This window comes from Mastigoproctus giganteus, chromosome 1, assembly GCF_048544385.1.
Source record: "Mastigoproctus giganteus isolate SK-2022 chromosome 1, ASM4854438v1, whole genome shotgun sequence".
Classification (NCBI taxonomy): domain Eukaryota; kingdom Metazoa; phylum Arthropoda; class Arachnida; order Uropygi; family Thelyphonidae; genus Mastigoproctus; species Mastigoproctus giganteus.
This window is the reverse complement of record NC_143575.1, coordinates 133,276,470-133,301,330: the sequence shown is the minus strand read 5'-3', so window position 1 is coordinate 133,301,330 and position 24,861 is coordinate 133,276,470. Positions and strand designations below refer to the sequence as shown.

The window sequence follows — 24,861 nt, the reverse complement described above, 5'->3', positions numbered from 1 at the left end:
TATAGCCTATGGATAATATCCATAGATTTGCTTATTAGAATCAAAATTCAATTTGCAAACTTGATCAATATAACCAGTGCTTACTGTATATTGATCTTGCCTAGAAATCTCAATGCCACTGAATATAAACACAGGACTGAGAGTTTTAGAAGCATTGAAATCAACTAAGTTATCTTTGCCCCAATGGAGAATTACCAAGAGATAATCATTTAAGGAACTGGTAGTGGATATTGCTGAAGCTGTTTAAGCAGAGCAAGGTTTCTCAAACTGGAAAGCAATGTGCTATCATCAGCAAAACTATGGATAGGATTTACAGTCAATGGAAGAAAGTCATTAGTATACAAGAGGAAAAGAGTGGGAGGAAAGAACTAAACCTTGAGTGGAGAGGTAAGAGCCATCTTACCATCACCTGCAGTTTTTTTTTTTTAAAATGAAAACCTAAAACATGAAAAGGTATCAAAACCTATAGTACTTAGTACCATGCATGGGTAGAAGGAGAAGTATGGGGGGAGGGGGGATTCCGGAAACTTTAATCTAGAGACTAAACATGGGGTTTCACCACTTCAAGCCTGCAATAAGCAAAGTATTTCACCGAATGATGAAAGTCATCTATCACCTATGCCTGTAATTACAGAACAGGTGAGCAGTCAGAGAGAAAATTGGATAACCAATTACAAAAATTGGTTGGCAAACTATAAGATGGAAGCTTTATGCCAAACACGATCAAAGCCTTTGAAACGTCAACAGCAACTGCCTGAGTTTCATTCAACTTTTCAACTGAATTTGTCCATAAATGGGGAACATCACCAGTGAATTGACACTGACCAAATCCACACTGGCAGTAGTTGATTTCTTCATTACTTTAGGAACTTTAGAAGTACTTGCAATGCAATACTAATTAGATGGGAGGAATTTGTCACCCTTTTTAGGAACTGGCTGGACATGAGCAAATTTCCCAAGCAGAAGGAAAAACACCTTTGAAAAAAGGTGACACAGAACAGGGGTAAGTTCATGAGCACAGGCTTAGAACAAGTGGAGAGATACCACCAGGACCTGGAGGTTTCTTAGCATCAAGATCCTTCTGACATTCTTTTGATTCAAGGCACTGAATGGGGCATACTAGAAATGGGGGTGTTTTACCAAGATCATCAATATAAGAGTTGGAAGATAAAGTGTGTTAGTTGTGTGATAGCACTGGAGGTCCCCCCCCCATCTCCACTGTTGGAAGATAAATAGGATGCTACCAGGTCAGCTTTCTCCGTGGCTGAAGTAGCAATAGAACCATCTGGTTTTGACAGAGATGGACAAAAATTGCAGCCAATAGCCTTGGAAAGAGACCAGAAAATTTGGCTACCATTTGGACAGATGAATAACTGCTTTACAACTGTTGATGTAGGCAGAGAATGAAACAGAATATTTTGGAACAAGCCAATTATTATATGCAACATTCTTCTCTTGAACAGCCTTAGCACATTTATTGGAAAACCAAGGTTTAGAAAAAGGATGAGATTTTTGATTGGAGTGTGGAATTAAGGATTCCATCCATACAAGAATAATTTCACCGACACAATCTGAGCAAATGCTGACATCGGAATATTTAAAACAGTAATCCGAGCAAGGAAAAGAAATCTCACACATCGTCCCATTTTGCATTCTTCTAATGCCAAACAATGCTGAGAATTGTAACAAAACAAAGGCTCCATTGTTGGAGAAAAGTCCATCACCAAGTGGTGATCTAAGGTGCCTAGAGGATCAGTCAACCCAATAGTGTACATAGATAGTTATTTGAGAGAAAGTACATTGGCTGTATGATTAGGATTGTCTGGTAGGCAAATGAGCAATCCATGCAAGGTCATTAATAATTGCAAAAGCATCAGCACCTTGACCAGCTGGAGTTGTGAACATTAAAATCGGCAAGGAAAATACCACACTGTTGGGAAAGTTGGACTGGAGCAAGTCAGAGTTCAAAGTGATTAGTTCAGTTGGGAGAACGACAGATGCAACAAATGAATTTGACAGAATGTGCTAGAGATTCCAAATTACTAAGTCACTGGCAGGGAACGTCAGAACAGACCCATGCACAAGTACCACCTTTGAAGTGAATAATTCATACAACTGAGATGAGCAGTGGTTGAATCGACCAGTAACTGAGGTCCTGTCAGAAAAACTACATGGCAGACTAAGTGGAAATGGACATCATTTAGATATGGCGTGCCTATTGTAAGAATATAGCCAGCTGCTTGACACAACATGGCCTTGACAATGCCCCTTCATATATAGTACTCTACTCTCCCAAACAGTGGAAGGAGTCAGAGGCAGCAAGATTATGCACTAGCTGATCTGGAAGTCTCCTACAGAGTTACCAATAGGTTCAGTCCAGTATACTACCTAGCAGCTGGCCTGTAAACAAACACTTTTATAGCTGTAACCTTGAAATGTAAGGAAGATTGAATTTTACTATTATGCCCATCATAACCTCAAAAGACATCAATCATACTGCAATATACTTGGATTTCAGGTAGGCTCTTGATACTGTTATACATAAAAGACTGCTGTACAAACTGGAGCAATACATCATTAAGGGATGGTTACATGGACTAATGTTATTAGTGGAGTTTCCCAGGGTTTAGCATTAGCATTAGCATTAGTAGAGGCATTTGATGCAAGAAAGCAAGCTTATGCAGCATCAGCCAAAAAAAAAAAAAAAAAAACCCACTTCCACTTCACCCCTCTGTTCGTTCAAAATACCTGTCCAGCTGAGCCTTAAACTTATTTAGGCTATCAACTTCCACGACAAGGGATGGAAGTCTGTTCCACCCACCAACCACCCGCTGGCTAAAGGCAAATTTCCGCACATCTATCCTACATCTGTCTTTCCTCAATTTGAATTTATGCCCTCTCAGGTGATTTTTCTGAGCTAGAGGAAGAATCCCATCAGCATTGAGCATGCTCAAACCATTCAAGGCTTTGTACACCTCTATCAGATCACCCCGCTGGTACCTAGTTTCCAGACACTGTAATTTGCAAAACTTAAGCCTTTCTTCGTAAGAGAACCCCTTTGTCCCATTCACCAATCTAGTTGCCCTTCTCTGTACTCGTTCCAGCAGCTCTACATCCTTCCTGAAATGAGGCCTCCAGGCCTGTATACAGTACTCTAGGTGTGGCCTGACCATTGCCTTATACAAGGGAATAATCACCTCCTTATCCCTGCTAGAAAAATTCCTATATATCATTGACAATACACCATGAGCTACTCTTGCAGCTCGTCTGCACTGCTCAGAGAACTTCATATCTGCCTGCACCACCACCCCCAGGTCCCTTTCATTCTCTACCACTGTCAGTGTAGTACCACAGAGTTGATACGTTGCTCTGGGGTTGCTGTTTCCCATATGTAGTACTTTACATTTGTCAATGTTAAACTTCATTTGCCACCTCGAAGCCCATCTGCTCAACCTTTCCAAATCCTGTTGCAGCAGCATAGTGTCAGTAGTGTCCTTGACAACCCTGCCAACCTTCGTATCGTCTGCAAACTTGGACATTAAGCCTGATATACCATCATCAATATCATTTATAAATACAGAAAACAATAAAGGCCCCAATACTGAACCCTGAGGGACTCCACTAATAACATTAGTCCACGATGAGCAGTGTCCATTGATTACCACTCTCTGTCTTCTCCCCCTCAACCACCCCTTTATCCATAGCAGCAACTTGCCTCCAATGCCACACTGCTCCAATTTGTGCAGCAGTCTTCCATGTGCAACAGTATCAAAAGCCTTTCTAAGATCCAAGTATATAATATCAAAGTTATTCCCTGCATCCAGTTCTTTTGTGACTGCATCATAGTATCCAATCAAATTGGTCAGGCAAGACTTCCCCTTAACAAAACCATGCTGTGTCCTAGCTATAACTGAAGTCTTGTCTAGATGATCCTGCAGTGCTTCTTTCACCAGTGCCTCCATTAATTTTCCGGGAACAGAAGTTAAACTCACAGGTCTATAATTACTTGTGTCAGCCTTTGATCCCCCTTTGTGAATTGGGGTCACATTTGCACATCTCCAGTCAATGGGTACCTCCCCTGAGTCCAAGGAAGCTCTCATAATTATGGCTAAGGGTTTGCTTACCTCCTTTGCTGCCTCCTTTAATATAACTGGATAGATCCCATCCACCCCAGGTGCCTTTCTTGTGTTTATCTTCAACATTTTCTCCTCCACTTTGCTCTCAGTTATTACAAGATTCTCTAGCTTACTGCTAGAGTTGAATACACCTCTGGCATTCCCCTCGCTGAATAACTCCTCATGTGTGAATGTCGATGCAAAATATTCATTTAGTTTGTTAGCTACCCGAGCAGGGTCATCAACAGTTGACCCATCGATCTCAAGTGGACCAATCTGATTCATCCCCTTCCTTCTAGAGTTTACATAAGTAAAGAACTCTTTGCTGTTTTTCTTCGCATCCCTTGCCAAGGATCTCTCGTAATCTGCCTTCGCCTGCCTAACCTCCTTTGTAACTTGGTTACAGATCAACTTGTATCTATCATAGGCTTCCATGTCACCCATTAATTTATATGTATCCCATGCATTTTTCTTCTCTGCCACATGTCTCATTAGTTCATCTGACAACCATTTAGGCCTAAACCTTGAACAATATTTCTTAGTTGGTATGTAAAGCCTAGTAGCTTCCACAATAAGTTCTTTGAATGCTTCCCATTTTGAATTTGCTGTTGGCAATATCATCAGTTGATCCCACTGTATAGAATTTAAATACTGTCTCAGTCCATTGTAGTCGCCTTTACGAAAGCAATACCCCTTCCCTTTACCCCTAATGGTAGTTACCTCTTTGAGTAACTCCCACTTCAGCACACTGTGATCACTGCCACCAAGTGGTTCATTTATCTGCAGATTCTTAATGCATGAAGAATCACTACTGATAATCAAATCAAGAGTATTACTCCCTCTAGTTGCCTCCCGAACATGCTGATGTAGAAAACAATCATCCAATAAATCCACAAAAGCCTTGCTACTGTGTGAGTGACCAGCCCCCAAATTCCAGTCAATATCTGGGAAATTAAAATCCCCCATTATAAGACTCTCTGATTTACTGGCCCACTCTATTTCTCCGAACAGTTTCTTATTATACTCATCAGAGTCATTAGGCCTATAGCACACTCCTACTCTCAATTTTGATCTCCCAATGCTTATGTCACACCAAACTGACTCGACACTGCACTGTCCAGCGATGTCGACTGGCTTCACTTCCTTGGATTTTATGTGTTTTTTAACTAATAGCATAACCCCTCCTCCCTTCCTATCCTGTCTATCCTTTCTGTAGACATTGTACTCCCCAAATTCCAGTTCTGCATTTCTTATATCTGTGTGACACCACGTCTCTGAAATCCCCACAATATCTGCCTTTGATGTTTTGAGCAATACCTCAAATTCATCAAATTTATTTACTAAACTCCTAGCATTGGTGTACACACAAGTATACATGCACCTGTTCTTTTTCTTAGCTACCCTAACACAACCCATGTGTTTACTTGTACCCCAATGATTCCCAGCAGTCTCTGAAATATCCTGCATCTTATTTTCCAGGCTGCGGCTCATTCCAATAGAAGCAGTGCAAGAATCACTTTCACCTCTGCCAGTGGCTACTGTTAATCTATTAGTCCTTGTATCCCCCCAATCTAGCAGTTTTCCGACCCACCTAACATTGCCTCGATAGCATCAGCAAACATTCTTGCACCCTTTCTATTTAAGTGTATCCCATCCCTGTAGAAGCAGTCTCTCCTGTTAACAAGTACAGACCAGGCTGAAAAAAATTCTACCCCTTGAGCCCTGCACAATCTTTCCAGGGCCGAATTGATTGACAGGGCTCTCATCATATACTCCCTCCTATCGTGAGTTCTAGGGTTCAGTGCTATGTCCATCGTTGCTTTTAATATTTATCAGTGATATTGATAAAGGCATATATATGATACAAAGGTCGGCAGGGTGAGCTACTGCAACAAGATCTAGGAAATTTTGGTCTATTGGCTGAGAAATGACAATTGAAGTTTAACGTTGGTAAATTCAAGGTATTGCACATGGGTAGCAGTAACTCCAGAGTAACTTATCAACTGTATGGTACCATACGCTAGGTAGTGGAGAATAAAAAAGACCCGGAGGTAATAGCACAGTCACACATGAAATTTGCTGAGCAGTGCAGACACTCTGCCAAGACAGCTTATGGGGTTCTGTCAATGATATACATAAGCTTTGCTAGTAGGGATAAGGAGGTAATTATCCCTTTGTACAAGGCCATGGTTAGGCCAGATCTTGAGTGCTATATACAGGTGTGGAAGCCTCATTTCAGGAAGGATGTAGATCTGCTGGAACAGGTACAGAGAAGATAAACCAGATTGGTGAAGGAAAGAAAAGGTTGCTCTTACCTAGAAAAACACTTCGGTTCTGCAAATTGCATCTTGCGACCATGCGCTTTCAGGGAGATCTGATTGAGTCAGCTGAAAGTCTAACTTACAGAGACTACACACATAATTTAGCATAAATTCAAGGGAGAACTAAAATTCTTGGAGGTTACAGCTGGGTGAACAGTTTTATTTTTTGCTGATGCTATATAAGTTTGCTTTCTTGCATCATTTGCTGTTACTATTTGTATTTCTCAATGTTTTAACTTTATTTGCCATTTTTCAGCCCATCTGTCAAATTTTTGTTTTTGTTGTAGCAAGCATACCCTGATTAGTCATTATCCACCTATGAACTTTTGTACTAGGTGTATATACCTTCATCATCACTGATAAATTTAGTAAACAGTAGAGCCCATTATTAACCAATCTGTCTTCTCCCACTCCAATTTATACAGCAGGCTTGTGAAGACTATCAAAAGCTTTTCTGAAATTAAGTATGATGTTAAAATTATTCTTTGTAACTGCATCATAGTATCCAATCAGTTTGGTCACACAAGATCATAGGTAAGTGATTATCTAATGTCACCCTTTGAGCTCTTCTGAATGCAAGGATGGTCTGATAATTATGGCTAAAAAGGTTTCCTAGCCTCCTTTGCTGCCCCCTTAACATAACTGGGTAGATTTCCATGCACCCCCCCCCATATTTTTCATATAAGAATTTCTCTTGTACTTTTTTTAGTTATCACAAAATCATTCAGCTCCCTTTTAGAATTTGATACACTTCTGGCATCCCCTTCCCTAAAAATTGTGTTTGTCAATTGTAGATGCAAAATATTTATTCAGTTTTTCAACTACCTGAGCAGAATCACAAACAGTTAAACATCTAACAGACTAATACAATGCACTTGTTCCTTCTAGTGTTTACTTAAGTAAACAGTCTTCACTGCTTTTCTTTGTCAGAGACTTCTTGTAATTTAGGTAAGTGATTATAAATACATGGGGTGCAGACTTCTGCACCCCATGTATTTTTCTTCTCTACCACAATTCAACCAACATCCATTTAGATCTCTAATAGCATATCTTATTCAGTACAAAAAAAAAGAGAAAAGTTTAGTAGCTCCTATGAATTTTTCCCTATCCATGTTAACAGCATGCGCCACTTTAAATTTTATGTGCATCACTTAACTAAGATGCATAACTCTCCCTGCTGCCTGTACCTCCCATGTTTGAATATGAATTTCTTATATCCAAGTGATACCATGTCTCCATTATCCCTATTACATCCACATTTGATGACTTCAATACTTTCAATTTATTTGCTATGTTCCTAACATTAGTGTATATATCCACCTGTTCTTGATTTTAGTAATCTTAACAAAACCACGAACAGTTATACAGTGGCTATAAGTGAGCAAGTTTGAAAATTGAATTTTGATTCTAATAACCAAAAATCGACAAATATTATCCACAGGCTACAAAAATAAAGATAAAGCAAAAATTTACACGTTATTATAGATTTTTATTCCCAATTAAATGATATGTGAAAGTTGGAAGAATATTATCCACGTTAGCAAAATAAAAATTTATGCTTACTTACATAGCTTAATTAATATGTATAGTAATTAAACAACACTTTGTAATATGATTATAATTACTTTGAATTATCACTACAAAGTCAGTATATAGATTTTTCAATATTATATAACCATCTATATTCACGCTCTCCTCAGGATGGCTACAACTTCACGAGTTTGCAGTTTTGTAACTTGTACACCACCAAGTTCACCCATGTCTTTAGGCTTTTCAATGTTATCATTGAAAAGCCTGAAGACATGGGTGAACTTGGTGGTGTACAAGTTACAAAACTGCACACTCCTTTCCTAAAATTAAAATCCATTCTTTGCCTTTAAGTACTGGAACTTCTCTCCTCCTCATCCAACGTAGAATGATGCAAGCATTGCCCGCTAATGCTTACTGTTAGTCCTATGGGTGAAGGTAAACAAATGTAACAAGAACCACGGGGAAACGTTGGCTAATTAGCCGACCTTTCCTCGTGATTCTCGTGTTGGCCCCGGAAAATTAGTTTCCCAGTACGGCACTGTAGTGCTACTTGCTCAGTAAGCAGAAGTAGAGAATATATTTTAATTGGCAGGTAGGCGTGCCAAATGATGTACTGATTGGTGCAGAACACAACACATGATAACATTGGTTTAGTATCACTTGCCTCAATAGTAATGTGCCCTAATGAACACTTTCCATAATGGTGAGGTCAGGTTACCTCCACTTGAATCCCTGTGCATAAATTGTTTATTAACAAAATATTAAATTTTTTATTACTGTATTTTTATTTTTAAAGACACTCATGCAGATACACAAGTATCATCACATCAATCAATAGTTATTCACTATATATATATATATTATTAGCCATATGGTGCAAGGAAGCCTGAGGCTTATGCTGCACCGGCCAAAAAAAAAAAAGCCTCCCTGAGAGAGAGAGAAGTAGAAAGGAATCACCAAGAAATGGAAGAATGATGATATCCAGCTCAGGACCCTGGGTGTGCCAAGCCCATACATATAGATAGTGAATCTTTCTTTCCCTATTATTTCCTAACCTTTAAATTTAAGTCAAGAAATATAAGGAAACCTTTTCTATTATTTTTCCTAACCTAACATTTAAGAGGTCAGGTTATGAAATAATGAAAATAAAGAAACCTTTTCCTTTTTTTGTAACCAAACCTAAATCAATAATATAGTAAAAACACTCATGAACTCCAAAAACTCTGCTTTTAAGAAAAAAAAAAAAACCTATTTCATGAATATAAATCATATAGTTGGATCGCAAATAGCTATTTGCAATTTGACTGATATTCTGAAAAGTATCTTCACGATTTTTCCTATAAATTTGACACCACATATATATATCCATTCGTGTGACCTGTCAACATATCTTTTAGTCACTTTTTATTCTCTTCCACTGGGCTTCAATGTTATTCGTATGTGGATTTACAAAATGTTCCTTGTGTTTAACTGCTCATTGTTTGTAATTTTTTTTTTACAAGGCTGTAATATTTTTCTTTACTACTTTTCTAAGAATGCGTAAAACAGTTTTTGGTTTCCAATTTTTTATGAAGACAAATTTTGATTCTCTTTCAAATACTCCAAACATCCATTTCTTCTTAGGAGCTAAATCCTGTCGTCTGTGATGTTTTGGTTTTACCAATACCATTTCATCTGCTTCTACAGTTTTCTCCCCAACGGGTTTTTTAATAACTGCAATTCGTGAATATCTCTTAGTTTCAAAAGTAACAGCAATTGAGTTTTATAAGAAATCTCCACATGAAATGCTGTCGTATTACTGGCATGCACGTTGACCAAAAGTATATAATATACATTATCTTTTTAAATGGAAGTTTTGTATTTTCCATAAAACTGTTTTAATAATGGAAACTCGTACAGAACATTTTTTACATTACCAGAACTTTCCACATGACTTTGTTCATGATTCAATTAGTTTAAAATAATCACTGCACTTAAAACAGTACAATTTCAGTCTTATTAATTTAGTTTTCGTTACAAATTTCTTCCATCTTTAAAAGATTCGTCACTACTATTACCTGTTTACCATTCATTACAAAACTAATTATGCACTGTTCTTTACTCATAAATAAACATCATAATGCCAACCAATGACTATACAGTAACTTCTCGTTTGTCACACCTACCGCCTGTTTACCGAGCGAGCAGTGCTACAGTGCAGTATCAGCACAGTAATTTAGCAGACAATTCCTGTGGTTCTCGTGTTGACTTTCTTTACATTTGCCATCCTATGATGTCATCTGGTTCATGTATACCCCTAGTACTTTACCTAACATGCAGAGACAAATATCCAGTTAATTTTTGTTCCATGTTGGGTTTCCCTCCTATTTGCTTCAAATCAATTAGGGGCAAATTGAAATGGCTCATAGGCAGTGATACTTGCTTACCCATTCCATTTGCCTATAGAAACTTTCATCCTCATCTTTTAGTTTGTAGATTACTCACACCACACAGATTCTAAACCACCACAATTAACTTCTGAATCTGCAAAGTGTTTAATACACTCCAGCTACTTCCAGGTGAAAGGGATAAACCACATGGGTCCACTTGAAACATGCAGCATCTACATTCACACATGACTTGACTATATTTTTAGAAATGGGATATAGATCTATCACACAGACTAAGAGTTAAATGATTTTATGATAAGTAAAAGGAAGCTGGAGGAGAAACTGTTACAGCTAGAAGTAAACAAAGTACATGTTGCTGATGTAAACTATCTAATTATATTAAAAGAAAGCAGCAAGGGAGATAAAAACCCTTAGCCATAATAAGAATATTCCTGGATTTAGGGGAAGCCCCTGTAGACTGGCAAAATCTATAATCTCTGTATAATTCAACAGAGAGAGAGAGAGAGAGAGAGAGAGAGAGAGAGGGGCACACATGCTAAATTTAAGAAGTTAGCACACTGAACATAAGAAACCAAGCAGTTAAAGAAGTTCTCTGGAGTATTAACCACAATTGTGCAAATTTTGCCCGCCTTATTTACTGACTTCTAAACAAACTATTTTCGCTCAAATTTTCTCAATGTATTGAGAAACTTGGAACTAAACACACCACACACACAAATAAACAGATTTAAACTTTTATAAGGTAGATTGGCAAGGCAAACAAAAGTAAATGAATATTATTTATGATTAAAAATAAATAAGAAACAGTTCTCAAAACTTACATGTATTAGTGGCAACCACAATTAGTGCTGAACTTCCTTTCCTTCCACGTAACAGAGCATTTTCTGCATATAAACAAAAATATTTCTCTCCACCAAGATAGATGCCTGTTTCTGTAAATGATGATGGATTGGTCCTCATAGTATCAGCAATTGCTTTCAGTTCTTGCTGTGTAACCTGTATAAAATACACAAATTAGTTTGCTTCTAAAAGAACACCTCACCCAAGAAAATTTTGCTGCTTCAAAATTATCTGAGTTGCTGAAATAGTGTGCTTAGGAATCTGCAAGTTTCAGCATTATCCAATAGGAAAATACTGCATTTTACTGTTCCAAATTTTGATGTGGAACTGTATAAAAATTACAGAATATGCTTCTGGATAATTTCCAAACAGAAGCTTGCTGGAGTAGGAATCTCCTAAATGATAATGATGAAAAAAATTACTACACAACCACAGTTTTCCCAGTAGCCTCTTTCACAATATACTGTGAAATGTCATTTTACAGTAATGACTGTGGTACTCAATCACAATGGCTTCCTCACCACTTGTTTAGTCCCAGCATAACATACAAAACCTATAAGCAATGTTTTTTTAGCAGCCTTATGATAAAAAATAAGGTAAATTGTTGCAAGTAAGCCAAAATTACATGACAGTACTCAGGTCAAAGTCTTCCAACACACAGATACTTTACAGAGCAAAAGTAAATTAATAAATATATTGCACCAATTGGAATCAATTTAAAAATTACAGGAAATATATGCAAAAATTTTTTTCAAATAGAACAGTGGAACCACTGTAAAAGGAAATATCTTTATAAGCATGTTACAGCTGATCAGCTAACATTTGCACTTGTTTCCTGTATTCAATGCCCCTACTTTCCATAACACAGTAGGGACTGTTACTTCAAATATCCTCACAAGACACACCCGGCATGATCCATATGACACTTCATGTAGATGGGGACACCCTGGTGCTTTATTTATTCTGTATAATAGTTTTATGTCCTAAGCCCTTCAACTGCAGATTAGCAACATGATTATACCATGCAAAAAAAAAAAAGTAAAAGTGCAGCCAATATCAATTCATGCTGAGGGAAATGGACCATAATCTGCCACACTGGTCCAGTGTAGGATGGCAGATCGAATGTATTCAGCAGTCAGGGACTTGAACTCCGGTCTACTCAAAGAGCGTGTGCTGCTGCACTCCCGCTCCCGACCACTTGGCTATGGAGGCCGTTATACCATGCAAAAGCATGTAGAAAATATTTATACTCTGCATCACATACCTTAACCTGCACAAAACATGCTCTGCATGTTTCATGCAGTAGCACTTCAGCTGCTAACCTAAAATGCTAGCATTCTTACTATATGGATCCAGTAACCTACATATAAAATTTGACACAACTAGCCATTATCAAGATACTACACCTCAGGTATACAAAATACATTTGATTACTGTGAGTCACAGATAAAAACATTTAAAGCAATACACTGGAACTAATATTTAACTAAAATTAGTAGCAAGTTAGATTAGGGAAAGGTATACAGGCAAGCGAATGATAAAAGTAAACTTAGTAAGTAGTTTGTGCATTTATTAATTAGAAACAATAAAAACATCCATTGAATTAACAAAATTCATGTAAAAAAAACAGTAAAAAGGAAATGGTAGCTGCATGATCTACGGGCTTAGGCTATTCACAGTATAACTGCTGGCAGATCCTTAAATGGTCCACATTTCAGTAAATTTCTTGTCAACACCTTAAGGATACTAGTTAACTTTACAGTGCTAAACAGAATAGCTTTAAAAGGAGAATTCTGTTTAGTCAACTGCAATTATTGTCCGAGTTCAGTGGAATGCTTAGACTGACTATTTTCGGATTTTTCTCTATTCCAATTATGTTAACAATGCATCCATTGTGCTAAGTAAATAACTTAACCAAATAAATTCCCTATATACAACATGCACATCCAAACTTTTACATTGCTGACTACTGCCATATTTTGAAGTTGTCCTTTGAGCTAACTTCAAAAGAATATCTTGTAATTTCTTCCCATTGTACATCCAAATGCTTTTTTCCCCTCCAGTTAAAAAAAAAAAAATAATAATTTCCCACCACTGTGAGATTTTATTGAACACATTGCCAGGCAGCTGACCATAGCAGAAATAAGATTCTCAAGCAAACTCTGGTTTTTCAGTTAAAGTATTTTGATATACTGATGTTTAAAACCATCCATAGTTCATGTTCTGCCTATATAATCTGGTTAAGATTACTTTTGTCAGTGGTGTGGCTTTGCATTTGAGTGCTTGCATCTGTCCTATTTTCAATTTTTGCTGCACCAGAACCACCGCTATTCAAGTGCTCTGCATTGGTGGTTTGATCTGGGGATCAGATGGTGGACTAATCTTTCGATTGATTCGCCTTTGCTGCGATTTGTCTAGCTATCGAAATGCAGCGATTCCCTGACCATTATTGGCCTTGTGGTCTTCTGTTGAGAATGGGGCATAATGGTCAGTCTATTTCTGCTTTTGTTTTATTTGTTCACATCTTTGCGCATGATATTTCACATAAATTTGGACCTGGTGCCCATCAGAGAGATGGGCACCAGGAGAATAATTTTATTATTCTCTTCCCTCCCTGTTGGTTTGATCATTACATATAATCACAATTTTCGCTCTTCTGTCTTGCCATGCTGCTGGCATTTTTATTTATTCATTTTTTAATCATTATTCTCACTTATGTTTATATATTACAAGATATATATATATATATTTTTTTTTCTTCTTTCCTTTTCCACATCCAGTATTTGAATTCGTAATTAATATCAATACAAACTGACTAACACGCATAACACACAGATACCAAAACAGAATAAAAATAATGCACCTACTAATATAATTTACTGGAGGGGGGGGGGAGGAAGAAACAGAACTATAATATGTATTATTCCATTAAAAGATGTTGAAATTTGGTACATGCAAGAATCTGTATTTGCTCTGGAATTAATCCAGATAAAACCAGAATTTCTTTGCTCAAAAATCTTAGATTTAAAATATGCTAACCATATAAAAGCACATTAAGTTTTGTTTATAACTTAAAATTCACTTCGGATTTTACTAAAGTTTAATAGTTTACCGATTCCAAACTTTTTTTGTCAAAAGTTTAAAATAAAAAGTATGTGCAAATTGCCATTTCAGAGACCCCCCCACCCTCTCTCTCTCTCTCTCTCTCTCTCTCAACACACCACCTGATTTCCCATGGCTGAAAAGTAACCAATATCATGTACAGGTGCACTGGATTTCAGCATTATCAATAAAGAATATGAAAAAGGTACAAAGTGTAATAATAAATTCTTTTGCCATATCTATCACACCCCCCCCCCTTTCAACTAATACTACATCAGTGCACTAGTGTTCTACGTGTTTCTCAACTGGTGGTACACGTACCCTTATTATAGGTACACTAACACAATTTTTGATTTTATTAGCACTTTTTCTATAAAGTGCTAATATAGAAATGAATGTTGGTGTTCCTCTCTCCTCATGAACCCAACTAGGGTTCGTGAGGAGAGAGGAACACCAACAAAATTTCTTAAAACGCCGAGAAACTTAATCACAAGTAATAAGAAAATGCTATTAAGCAAGGGGGAATTTTAAAAGAAGTGAAAAAACAACCTAATACGTTACTAAAGCCACACGGCACTGGACTTTTCTCAGAACTCCTTCCATTCACACCAACTTAATGATATAAATGTGGTCCTCAGCAGTTTTAAAATTTAAGTCACACTACCTCAAATTTAAGACACTTTTATTGATCACTGTTCAATCTTTATACGAGAGGGGAAAAAAAAAATATATATATACACCTAATTCTGTTTTTGCACGAACTTTTTTTACACGAATTTGATTTAACACGAATTCAAAATAAATATTTCATTCTCTTTTTACACGAGTCATTTTGATTTAACACGATTTCTATGAATTTTTTTTTGCCTAAATTGTAAGAATTTTTTTTTATTTGTGGCATATTAGTATCATTTCTATATTACACGCACCAATAGATTGGATAACAGCTAGTGTGTGCGTTTTGAAACGCATGCTTTTGCTTACCAATGTGTACGTCTAGGTATCTATGAATCATCAACGTTTTTATTGAATTTGGTGCACATTTACGGTATTCGTGCATTGTACCTTCGGAAGACATGTAGTAGTAAGCTCTATTTCAAAGTGAAAGAATCTTTAGTGAAATTTGTGCACATATAAATTTATTAATTTTGCCAATAGTCAATAAATTGTAAGTTTACAAAATTTTTCATACCTTTTTTATTAATTATAACTGAGATATTTTTCGGTAGCCCTTATATAATGTCGAATAATTCGCCTATTACCAAAATGAAAAGGAAAACGATTTCTTTGGAACTTAAAATTCAAATTTTAGATCGTCTTGCAACTGGACAAGTGGCTACGTCTCTAGAAAAGCATTTTGGTGTACATGAAGATACCGTAAGAACTATTAAGAAAAATGAAGCTGCAATTAGGAAGTCGGTATGTTCTGGAACAAAAGTAAGTGTTAATTCATCATCATATACAAGAGATATTGTCAAGAAAAAAATGGAAAAGGCTCTGGTAATATGGATAGAAGATCAGTCACAAAAAAGAGTACCAGTAGATGGAAATGCCATCAAGCAAACAGCACTAAGAATTTACAGACAGATTAAAGAAAAGGAGCCAAGCATTTCATCTCAGTTAAACAGAAAGCATGAATTTTCTGCGAGTACAGGTTGGATGACAGGGTTTCTTAAAAGGAATGCTCTTCATAATATAAAAATTAAAGGTGAAACTGCATCTGCAGATGAATCGGCTGCTAAAGTATTCCCGCAGGAACTTGCAAAAATTATTGAAGATGGAGGATACACTCCTGATCAAGTGTGGAATGCAGATGAAACTGGTTTCTTCTGGAAACGAATGCAACAGAACGTATGTAGCCAAATCGCAGAAAACTGCTGGTGGTTTTAAGATAGCTAAGGATCGCGTGACCTTATTATTTTCCTCCAACGCTTCAGGAGATTGTATGTTGAAACCACTGCTGGTAAATCGAGCCCTAAACCCACATTCAATGAAAGGTGTGGATATCAATAAACTGCCTGTTCACTGGATGGCAAACAAGAAGGCCTGGGTGACCACTACTATTTTTACAGAATGGTTCAACAAATGTTTCGTCCCAGAAGTCAGACGTTATATGAATTTGAAAGGTCTCGAATTTAAAGTTCTTCTGATTCTTGACAATGCACCCGGCCATCCTGTCTTGGAACACCCAAACGTACAAATTTTATTTCTGCCACCTAATACTACATCTTTGATACAACCGGTAGACCAAGGTATAATTGCAACAATTAAAACATACTACGTAAAACGAACATTCCAACACGTTTTGGACAAACTGAATGATGAAACACTAACAATCATTGATGTGTGGAAGAAATTCTCAATTATGGATTGTATCAATCAAGTTGGATTAGCGTTAACTGAATTAAAACCAGCAACTTTAAATGCGTGTTGGAAAGCGGTTTGGCGACAATGTGCAAAAAGCAAAGATCCCATCATCCCTAATACGACCGAATTTCCCAACATTATTACAATGGCACACAGAATTGGTGGAGAAGGATTCGATGATCTATCGTTTGAAGATATTGATGAATTGTTAACCGACAAAGCCCTAAGCGAAGATGAAATATTAGAGGTTGTCCTTGGGACTCCTTATCCCACAGAACGTAGTGATAATGAAGAAAATGATCCTGTTCTAAATGCAGATTTAATAAAAGAAGGTCTGGAATTGGCCAGAAAATTAGGTAATCATTTTTTCAAAAATGACCCTAATGAGGAACGCGCTGGGAAGTTTCAACGTGAACTGAAGTTGTTGACAGCCTCTTACAGAGAATTATATAACGAACACGAACACAACGATTATATAACCAAAACACGAACACAACGATTAATAACTGAATTCGTTCGTAAAACCGGTGAAACATCAGCACCAGAGGAGACGCGTGCTGATTTTGCTCAAGAGATCACAGAAAGAATTTCATTAATAGAGGAAGAAGACGATGTCCACAACATTTCTAGTGATGGCAGTGATATTCCAGTCGTACGCAAACATATGCGCCGTTTATTATCAGAAAGTGAAAATGAATAAAATCTTGTTATGTGTAAAACAGATTTTTTTTGTTCATGAAGAATTTTTTTTCATTTCATATGCATACAAATTTATTTTAATACATTTTAATTACATATTATTACATGTGTATTTTGTTTAAATAAAATAATAAGCTTAAAACGAATATTTTTATGTGTTTTTTTTTAATTATTTTTACTGATTTTTTTAGATCCGGAACCAATCTTCTTTTCTTCCATAAATACAATGTCTTTTTTTACACGAATTTTTTTACACGTATTTTTCAGGAACGTATCTATCGTGTAAAAACAGAATTAGGTGTGTGTATATATATATATATATATATATATATTTGTTTATCCTGTTTGCAAATTCAGGAATCATAATAGCATAGCAATTTCATTGCATGAAAGCAGTACGGTAGTAGTCACAGATAAGTTTGAAATTCATTTACACTTGATAGTTTTTTTTTTTAGGGAAGGGGAAATTCTACTCAATGAATTTCAATGAGTTATTCAACCAAAACTAGTGGTCTTTTGCTTCTGCATTAACTATTCATACTTATTTTTTTTTATGCATAGATCGTTTTGAAAATAATTTGCAATGATCAGACTTAAAATAAATGAAAGTTATCCAGGACCCAAAAATACTTTAGTTAGTGCATTTTTCATAAAATGACATTTGTTTTAATAGCACATAAGCCTAAAATTTTAGAGAATACTACTAAGGCAAGAAAACTAAACTACATATTTACAAAATTATTTCTAATGGAGCAGAATTACAAGCTGAAATTCTGCTTCTATGTTTTTTTTTTTTTTTGGTAGTTATTGGCGCACAGGCTTCTGTGGCCAAATGCACCTCCCAAAGTTTTTTTTGTAGTACTTTGATCCAAGCCCGAGGCAGGAATCGAACCCGCAACCTTTGGGTTGCCGGGCAGGCACTTTACCCACCCGGCTAGCCCAGTCGGCCTGCTTCTATGTACCAAGCTGCCTAATATTCAATAAAAATATAAAGAAAAGACTCAGCAACACACCCTTAGCAGTGCAAATGGCACAACTCCTAGCCAAGGAGATGCATCCCACACCCAAAGGATGAGAAATAGCTTCCAAGCTAATTCACAGTTCTAAAACAAATGAAAATACACAAAAATTAATATCAAACTAAATCAAATAGATTTACCATAGCTAAATTAGGATCAACTAATGAAAACCAAACAATAAATAAAAACATAAGGGTAAATGTGATTTATGGTTTCTCCATTGTTTGAAATTGCTCTATTTAGTTACTAAAATCTGCTTATTATGATTTTGTTAAATATGCAGTATTATTTGCATTTTGTCTGTTAGGGTTGCTTTATAATTTTCTGTTTTAGGATTGTATAGGGACAACAAATTTTGCTGGATACCATTTAATGCTTTATATGGTCTTTGAGGATGTCACAGACATTGCCTCAGATATGCCAGACAAGCTGTACTGGCTACTTGGGAGTCTAAAACGCTGATGGAACTGATATTCGGGTGACATTCAAGTCAAGTAGACCCAATTTCGGCAAAGTAAGGATGGTCTGTGACAGCCAAATTCTCTGCTTGCACCTTCACGATGGTGGGATTGTTAGTAATCCTGGGTATAACCTCCATGCACAAGCACATGTGGGTGACCATCCAGATATGAACCCACGTAAGCAGAGGTCAAGGTGTGGCACCCACACCACATGGAGGAATGCCACCCTCTCTGTTATCAGGCAATACTAGGTGGTAGATGACTCATCAACCAGTGCAATACCACCACTTTGCTTATTGGAGGCTTGAAGTGGTGGAACCCACGTTTAGTCTCCAGAGCTAAGTTCCGGTCAACCCTTTCCCATCTCTTTCATCATGCAGTATGACTGACGATGTTTGAGGTTATGATGAATATCATGGCAAGATCTAATCTTCCTTACATTTTGAGGATATATCTCTAAAACGGTGTTTTCAGGCCGGCCACTAGTTAGTACACCGGACTACTACCTCTATTCTGCCATATAGTGACTGGAGGGACTCTCGAGTAGTGTATGTGGGGGGGGGGGGCATTGTCAAGGCTAGTTTTGTCAAGGATTTGGGTATATTCTTACGATGTGTACACCACATCCAAAAATTTCATTACTTCATACAACATGCCCACCCCACCTTTTCTTACTATTGAATACACCATGAACTGTCAAACTAATAGAGTAAGCTTATCTACAAAAAGATCTAAACCTTCCAAACACTTCCTAATTCATTTCACAAATATACATGGTCTCAATTGTAATCTCAACGATGTCCATTTCCACTTGCAGTCTGCCAAACCCCATGTACTTTTTCTGACAGAATCTCAGTTATCGGTTGATTCAACTACTGCTCATCTCAGTTGCCCAAATTATTCACTATATGATTCCTTTCGTCTCAAAGGTGGTACTTGTGCATATGTCCGTTCCGATACTCTGTCACAGACTTGGTAATTTGGGATCTTCTCTGGCTTAAAATCTCTCTACCTCACCGTGTCAAATTCATCTGTTGTCTCTACCATCCCCCCAACTCCATTAATCACTTGGAGCTCTTTGACTTCCTCTCTTTGCAACTTTACTTTCTCCAGTCCAACTTTCCTAACAGTGAGGTAATTTTCCTTGGTGATTTTAATGTTCACAACTCCAGCTGGCTTCCGTTTTCTAGTCATACCGACCCAGCTGGTCGACATGCTGAGCCTTTTCCTAATGACCTTGCATAGATTGTTCATTTACATACAAGAATACCGGACAATCCTAACCATACAAACAATGCGCTTGATCTCAACCCTTCTAAGTACACAGTTGAAGTGAGAGGTCCTTTACAAGAATGCAAAATTGGATGACCTGCGAGATTGCTTTTCTTCTTTTGCTTGGTCGGATTACTGTTTCAAAACTTCTGATCAATGTTTTCTCAGATAGTGTCAGTGAAATTATTCTTGCAGGAATGGAATCCTTTATCCCAAACACCACTTTAAAATCTCGTCCTTTATCTAAACCTTAGTTTTCCAATAAATGTGCTAAGGCTGTTCAAGAGAAGAACGTTGTATACCTTAATTGGCTTGTTTCTAATTCTTCAGTTTCATTTTCTGCTTACACCAAAACTCGCAACAATTGTAAAGCAGTTATTAATCAGTCCAAACTTAAGTTTGAACAGGCTAAGAGCAGAAAACTTGCTTCTTGCCCTAATGGTAGCCGAGCATTCTGGTCTCTTGCCAAAGCTATTGGCCACAACTTTTGCCCATCTCTACTCCCACCTCTGTCCAAACCAGATGGTTCTGTTGTCACTTCAGCCAAGGATAAAGCTGACCTGCTAGCATCCAACTTTTCTTCCAACTCATGTATTAATGATCTTGGTAAAACACCTCCCACTATTCCTAACATGCTCCATTCAATGCCTCCTGTGGTCTTCCGTCAAAAGGATGTCAGAAGGATTTTGACGAATCTTGATGCTAAGAAAGCTCCAGGTCCCGATGGAATTTCTCCACTTGTTCTCAAAACCTGTGCTTCTGAACTTACTCCTGTTCTTTGCTGTCTTTTTTCACTTTCTTATTTTGAAGGTGTTTTTCCTTCTGCTTGGAAGTTTGCTTGTATCTAGCCAGTTCCTAAAACAGGTGACAAATCCCTCCCATCCAATTACTTGGTGATTTTAATGTTTCTAAGGTAATGGAGAAATTCAATTAACCTCCAACTCTTAAGCTACCTAGAAACCTTCCATCTGATCAACGATCGCCAGAATGGATTCCGTCATTGTCGATCCAATGGTGATATTCTGGCTTATGTTACCCATTTATGGACTAATTCAATGGAAAAGTTTGGTGAAACACAAGCAGTTGCTCTTGACATCTCAAAGCCTTCGATCATTTTTTCATAAAGCTTCCACCTTATGTTTTGCCAACTTTTTTATAATTGGTTATCCAGTTTTCTCTCTGATCACTCACTGAGGGTGATGATAGATGGCTCTGTCTTCTAACTTTTCCACTAATGCCGGTGTCCCCCAAGGTTCAGTTCTTTCCCTCTACTCTTTTCCTCATGTATATTAATGACTTTCTTCCATTGACTGGAAATCCTATCCATAGTTTTGCTGATGATAGCACATTGCATTCCACTTTCCATTTTGAGAAATCTTGTTCTGCTCAATCTGCTACTAATTCCTTAAATGCCAATCTCCAGGTAATTCTCCAGTGGGGCAAAGACAACTTAGTTGATTTCAATCCTTCTAAAACTCAGTCTTGTCTTATATCTCGCAAAAATGATTCTTCTGCTCCTATGCTTATCTTTGGTGACACTCCGATTTCTAGGCAAGATGATATATCTCTTTTGGGGATTACCCTGACTTCTAATCTCTCTTGGCACAAGCACATTACAAATACTGCTTCCTCTGCATCGAAAAAACTTGGTTTTCTCTTTTGCTCCCAGCGTTACTTTTCTTCTAAACAGTTGTTCACTCTTTACAAATTGGAAATCCACCCTACTGTGGAATATTGTCTCCATATGTGAGAACAATGAGACACCACCCATTGTTCTCAGACTTCTTGATTCTGTTCAGAAGAGGGCAGTTAGGTTAATTAACGGATCATCTCTCACAGTCTCTGCATTCGCTGTCTCATAGACGTACTGTTTTTGCTGCATGCCTCTTCTACAGATATTTCCATGGGCACTGTTCTTCTGAATCAGCTTCTTTAATTCTCGCTCTTTCAAAACAGTCCGAACACGTGCCACCACCAGCCAACATCCATTTACTGTCCAATTTCAAACTCACTGAACCAACTTTTCATCTTCCTCGTTTATTCATTCAACTGCTGTTTTCTGAAACAACCCTCCTTCATACGTATTTCCTGAAAATTACAGTCTACAGAAGTTCAAGTCCAATGTCAACAAATAACTTCTTTCGTCTTCTCAACCTCCAACCCAAGCACGGTACTATAGGTTCTAATACCTCTCTTGTTTGGAGATAACAAAAAAAAAAAAGAAGTTCTTTTGACTCCCTTTTCTTAGTGTCTTAGTTACCACACTGAACTTTTATATATTATTTTGTTATAAAAGTGGTGCTCTTTCTTTGATAGGTGTGGGCGTGCATTTGCACTGCCTGAGAATGTTATTTTGTCTTTCATTATATTTTGAATGTTAGGTGGCTTGGTACATACGAACAGAATTGCACCTTAACTGCAGCATTAATTTGCCATACCTTGTATGAAAGTGACTCAAAATTGCATACAAGGTGTGGCAATAAAGTTCCTGGAATGGTGCTGGCATGTTTGATGAATATGAAAATAAACTGAAGTAGAATGTTGTAGTTAAATCTTCCAACAGATGGTATAGAAGTTTTCCAGTAATCCGACAGGTTAATACATGTGTTCATAAAAATCTGAGTTATGGTATTTTGCACATTAAAATCAACAGGGCTAATGGGATAAATAGGGATAGGGGCAGAGCATTAAAAAAAAAAAAAAAAAAACCAAAACTCAATAAAATTGCCAACACAGGTTTAAACATCTTAAATTTCTAATAAATAAATATTATAGTAAATACAGCATTTTAATACATACATACTAATTGATATTTCTGTTCACTGACAATTTTTTTTGGATTATAAAATTTAACAGTAAAAAAAGATAAGCAATTAATAATGAAGAACACCGCATGAGCAAGTCAGATACATAGTAACAATCTTGCGCTTTAAAAATAGGAATGAACAGAAAATTTGAAAATTTGTTTTTTTGATTGAATATTTCATGGAAGTTCCCCTTCACCATAATAACATAAAACCCTCAGAATTCCAGCATTCGGTACTTTCGCAAATGCAGCAAGATTGAATTTACTACATGTTCATAATTAGATTGCATTAACAGAAAAGTCCATAAACCGGAAACTGCAAATTGTTTTTATTATTTTATGGCAGTGACCTCCAGAAATGTGCTCCTCCACTCACGCTATCCCGCCTCATGAAATTTCTGTTTGAGCTGAAACATTTGAGCTGCTTACAACATCACGTGTTACCTTGTGAATATAGCAAATGACAATGTCTCCCTGATCAATACAACTAAAGTAAATGAAGAAATACAGCTCTCACACATTTGACATTTTTAAGCTTTGTATAATGATATGCAGGTCACTACGTTCAGCTTGGTGCCAGGTTTTGCATCCACCTGGTATTACGCACAGCGAAATTGTGTATGAGTCAACGCAAAAATTGCATTATACTTTCATTGTTCCCTAATATATCAGTTGTGTTGAGCAAATTCACATTGTCAAAATGCACATTATAGCAGAACTGGCTAAAACAATCAGTTTCGCTGGTAGCATTAACATTCTGCAGTGGAGCAACAAACAAATTTCAAAATTCTTTAAATTGGGAAAATCTGCAATAGAAACATATGAAATGTTAAGTTGTACCAGTGTGTTTGAATGGAGCAAACTGGTGTTTTCTCCATTCAAAGACTGATGTGAGGATGTTCATGTCAACCTCTCAAAATGATGGCTAGGAGTTCAATATCAATAAGGAAGGTCTGTGCAAAATGTGCTGCACAGCCTCAAGGATGAGCAGAAGCAACAAAGAGTGTCATCAAGCAAACACCTCATCCAGACATTTCTGATGAAACTCGCAGGTTTATTTTATTTGTTGTTTGACCAGTGCAGCAAGAAGCCCATGGCTTTTTTGCACTATGGCTAATATTAATAACTACTTGATAATATCCCCATAATATAACTTATGTCTAAAAGGAGCAAGGCAGGTCCTGAAAAATAATTTATTAATACCCCCCCCCAAATACTGTCATGTAAAAATAAGTTTTAGTAAAAATTCTCCCATGATTCTTCCTACATTTTAGAATGTGGGAAATTTTTCCATACATTGATAGGAATTTGAACTTAAGACTCCACCAAACAAATAGCAGACAATGGCATACTGAACTGCTCTGTAGGGCCTTTTTTGGGGTGATTCTTCACCCTTTTCACGGAGGAACTTCAACCTGTGAAAATATTTACAGGCAATTCTTGCTGTACTGGCCAAACAATATAAAATAAACCTGCAAGTTTCCTTACTCATGTAGGTAACTATTCAACTAACCTCTGGAATTTCCCCTAGCTATGGGACTCTACTACCTACAGAGTTAACTTATTCTTATTCCAGTATTTTTGCTATAATTTGGATTATGGTCTCTGGATCTGTAATCATTTACAAGAGTGAAATGTTATCTTCATTCCTTTTACTATCCCTCATAAGCTGTCTGACTGCTTATGAGGGATAGTAAAATTAATGTAGTTTTGTAGGCCACATATTTGAAGTTTCTCCTCACAAGACTACCTTTCTGGCACATCTTGCTCATCTTTGGACTCTCAAGAAGCTCAGTTTAAACCAGTGGCAGGCTGTCCCAAGAGTGAAAGTGGGTGCACTGCACCCGGGCACCAGAAACTTGCATATACATATGAAGAAAATTTTAAAGGAGGCACCAAATTTGGTGCCTCCTTTAAAATTTTACACCCCTGGTTTAAA

General features: G+C 37.0%; 1 protein-coding gene across 1 annotated transcript in view; it reads right to left on the bottom strand.

Moving 5' to 3' along the window:
* LOC150091145 (uncharacterized) overlaps nt 1–24,861 on the bottom strand; it is an 82,729-nt gene that overhangs the window by 20,509 nt on the left and 37,359 nt on the right. Inside the window, exon 2 of the mRNA XM_090374486.1 lies at nt 11,178–11,352. Within this exon, the coding sequence (XP_090230612.1) occupies nt 11,178–11,352 (175 nt within the window). The remainder of the gene's footprint in view (nt 1–11,177; nt 11,353–24,861) is intronic.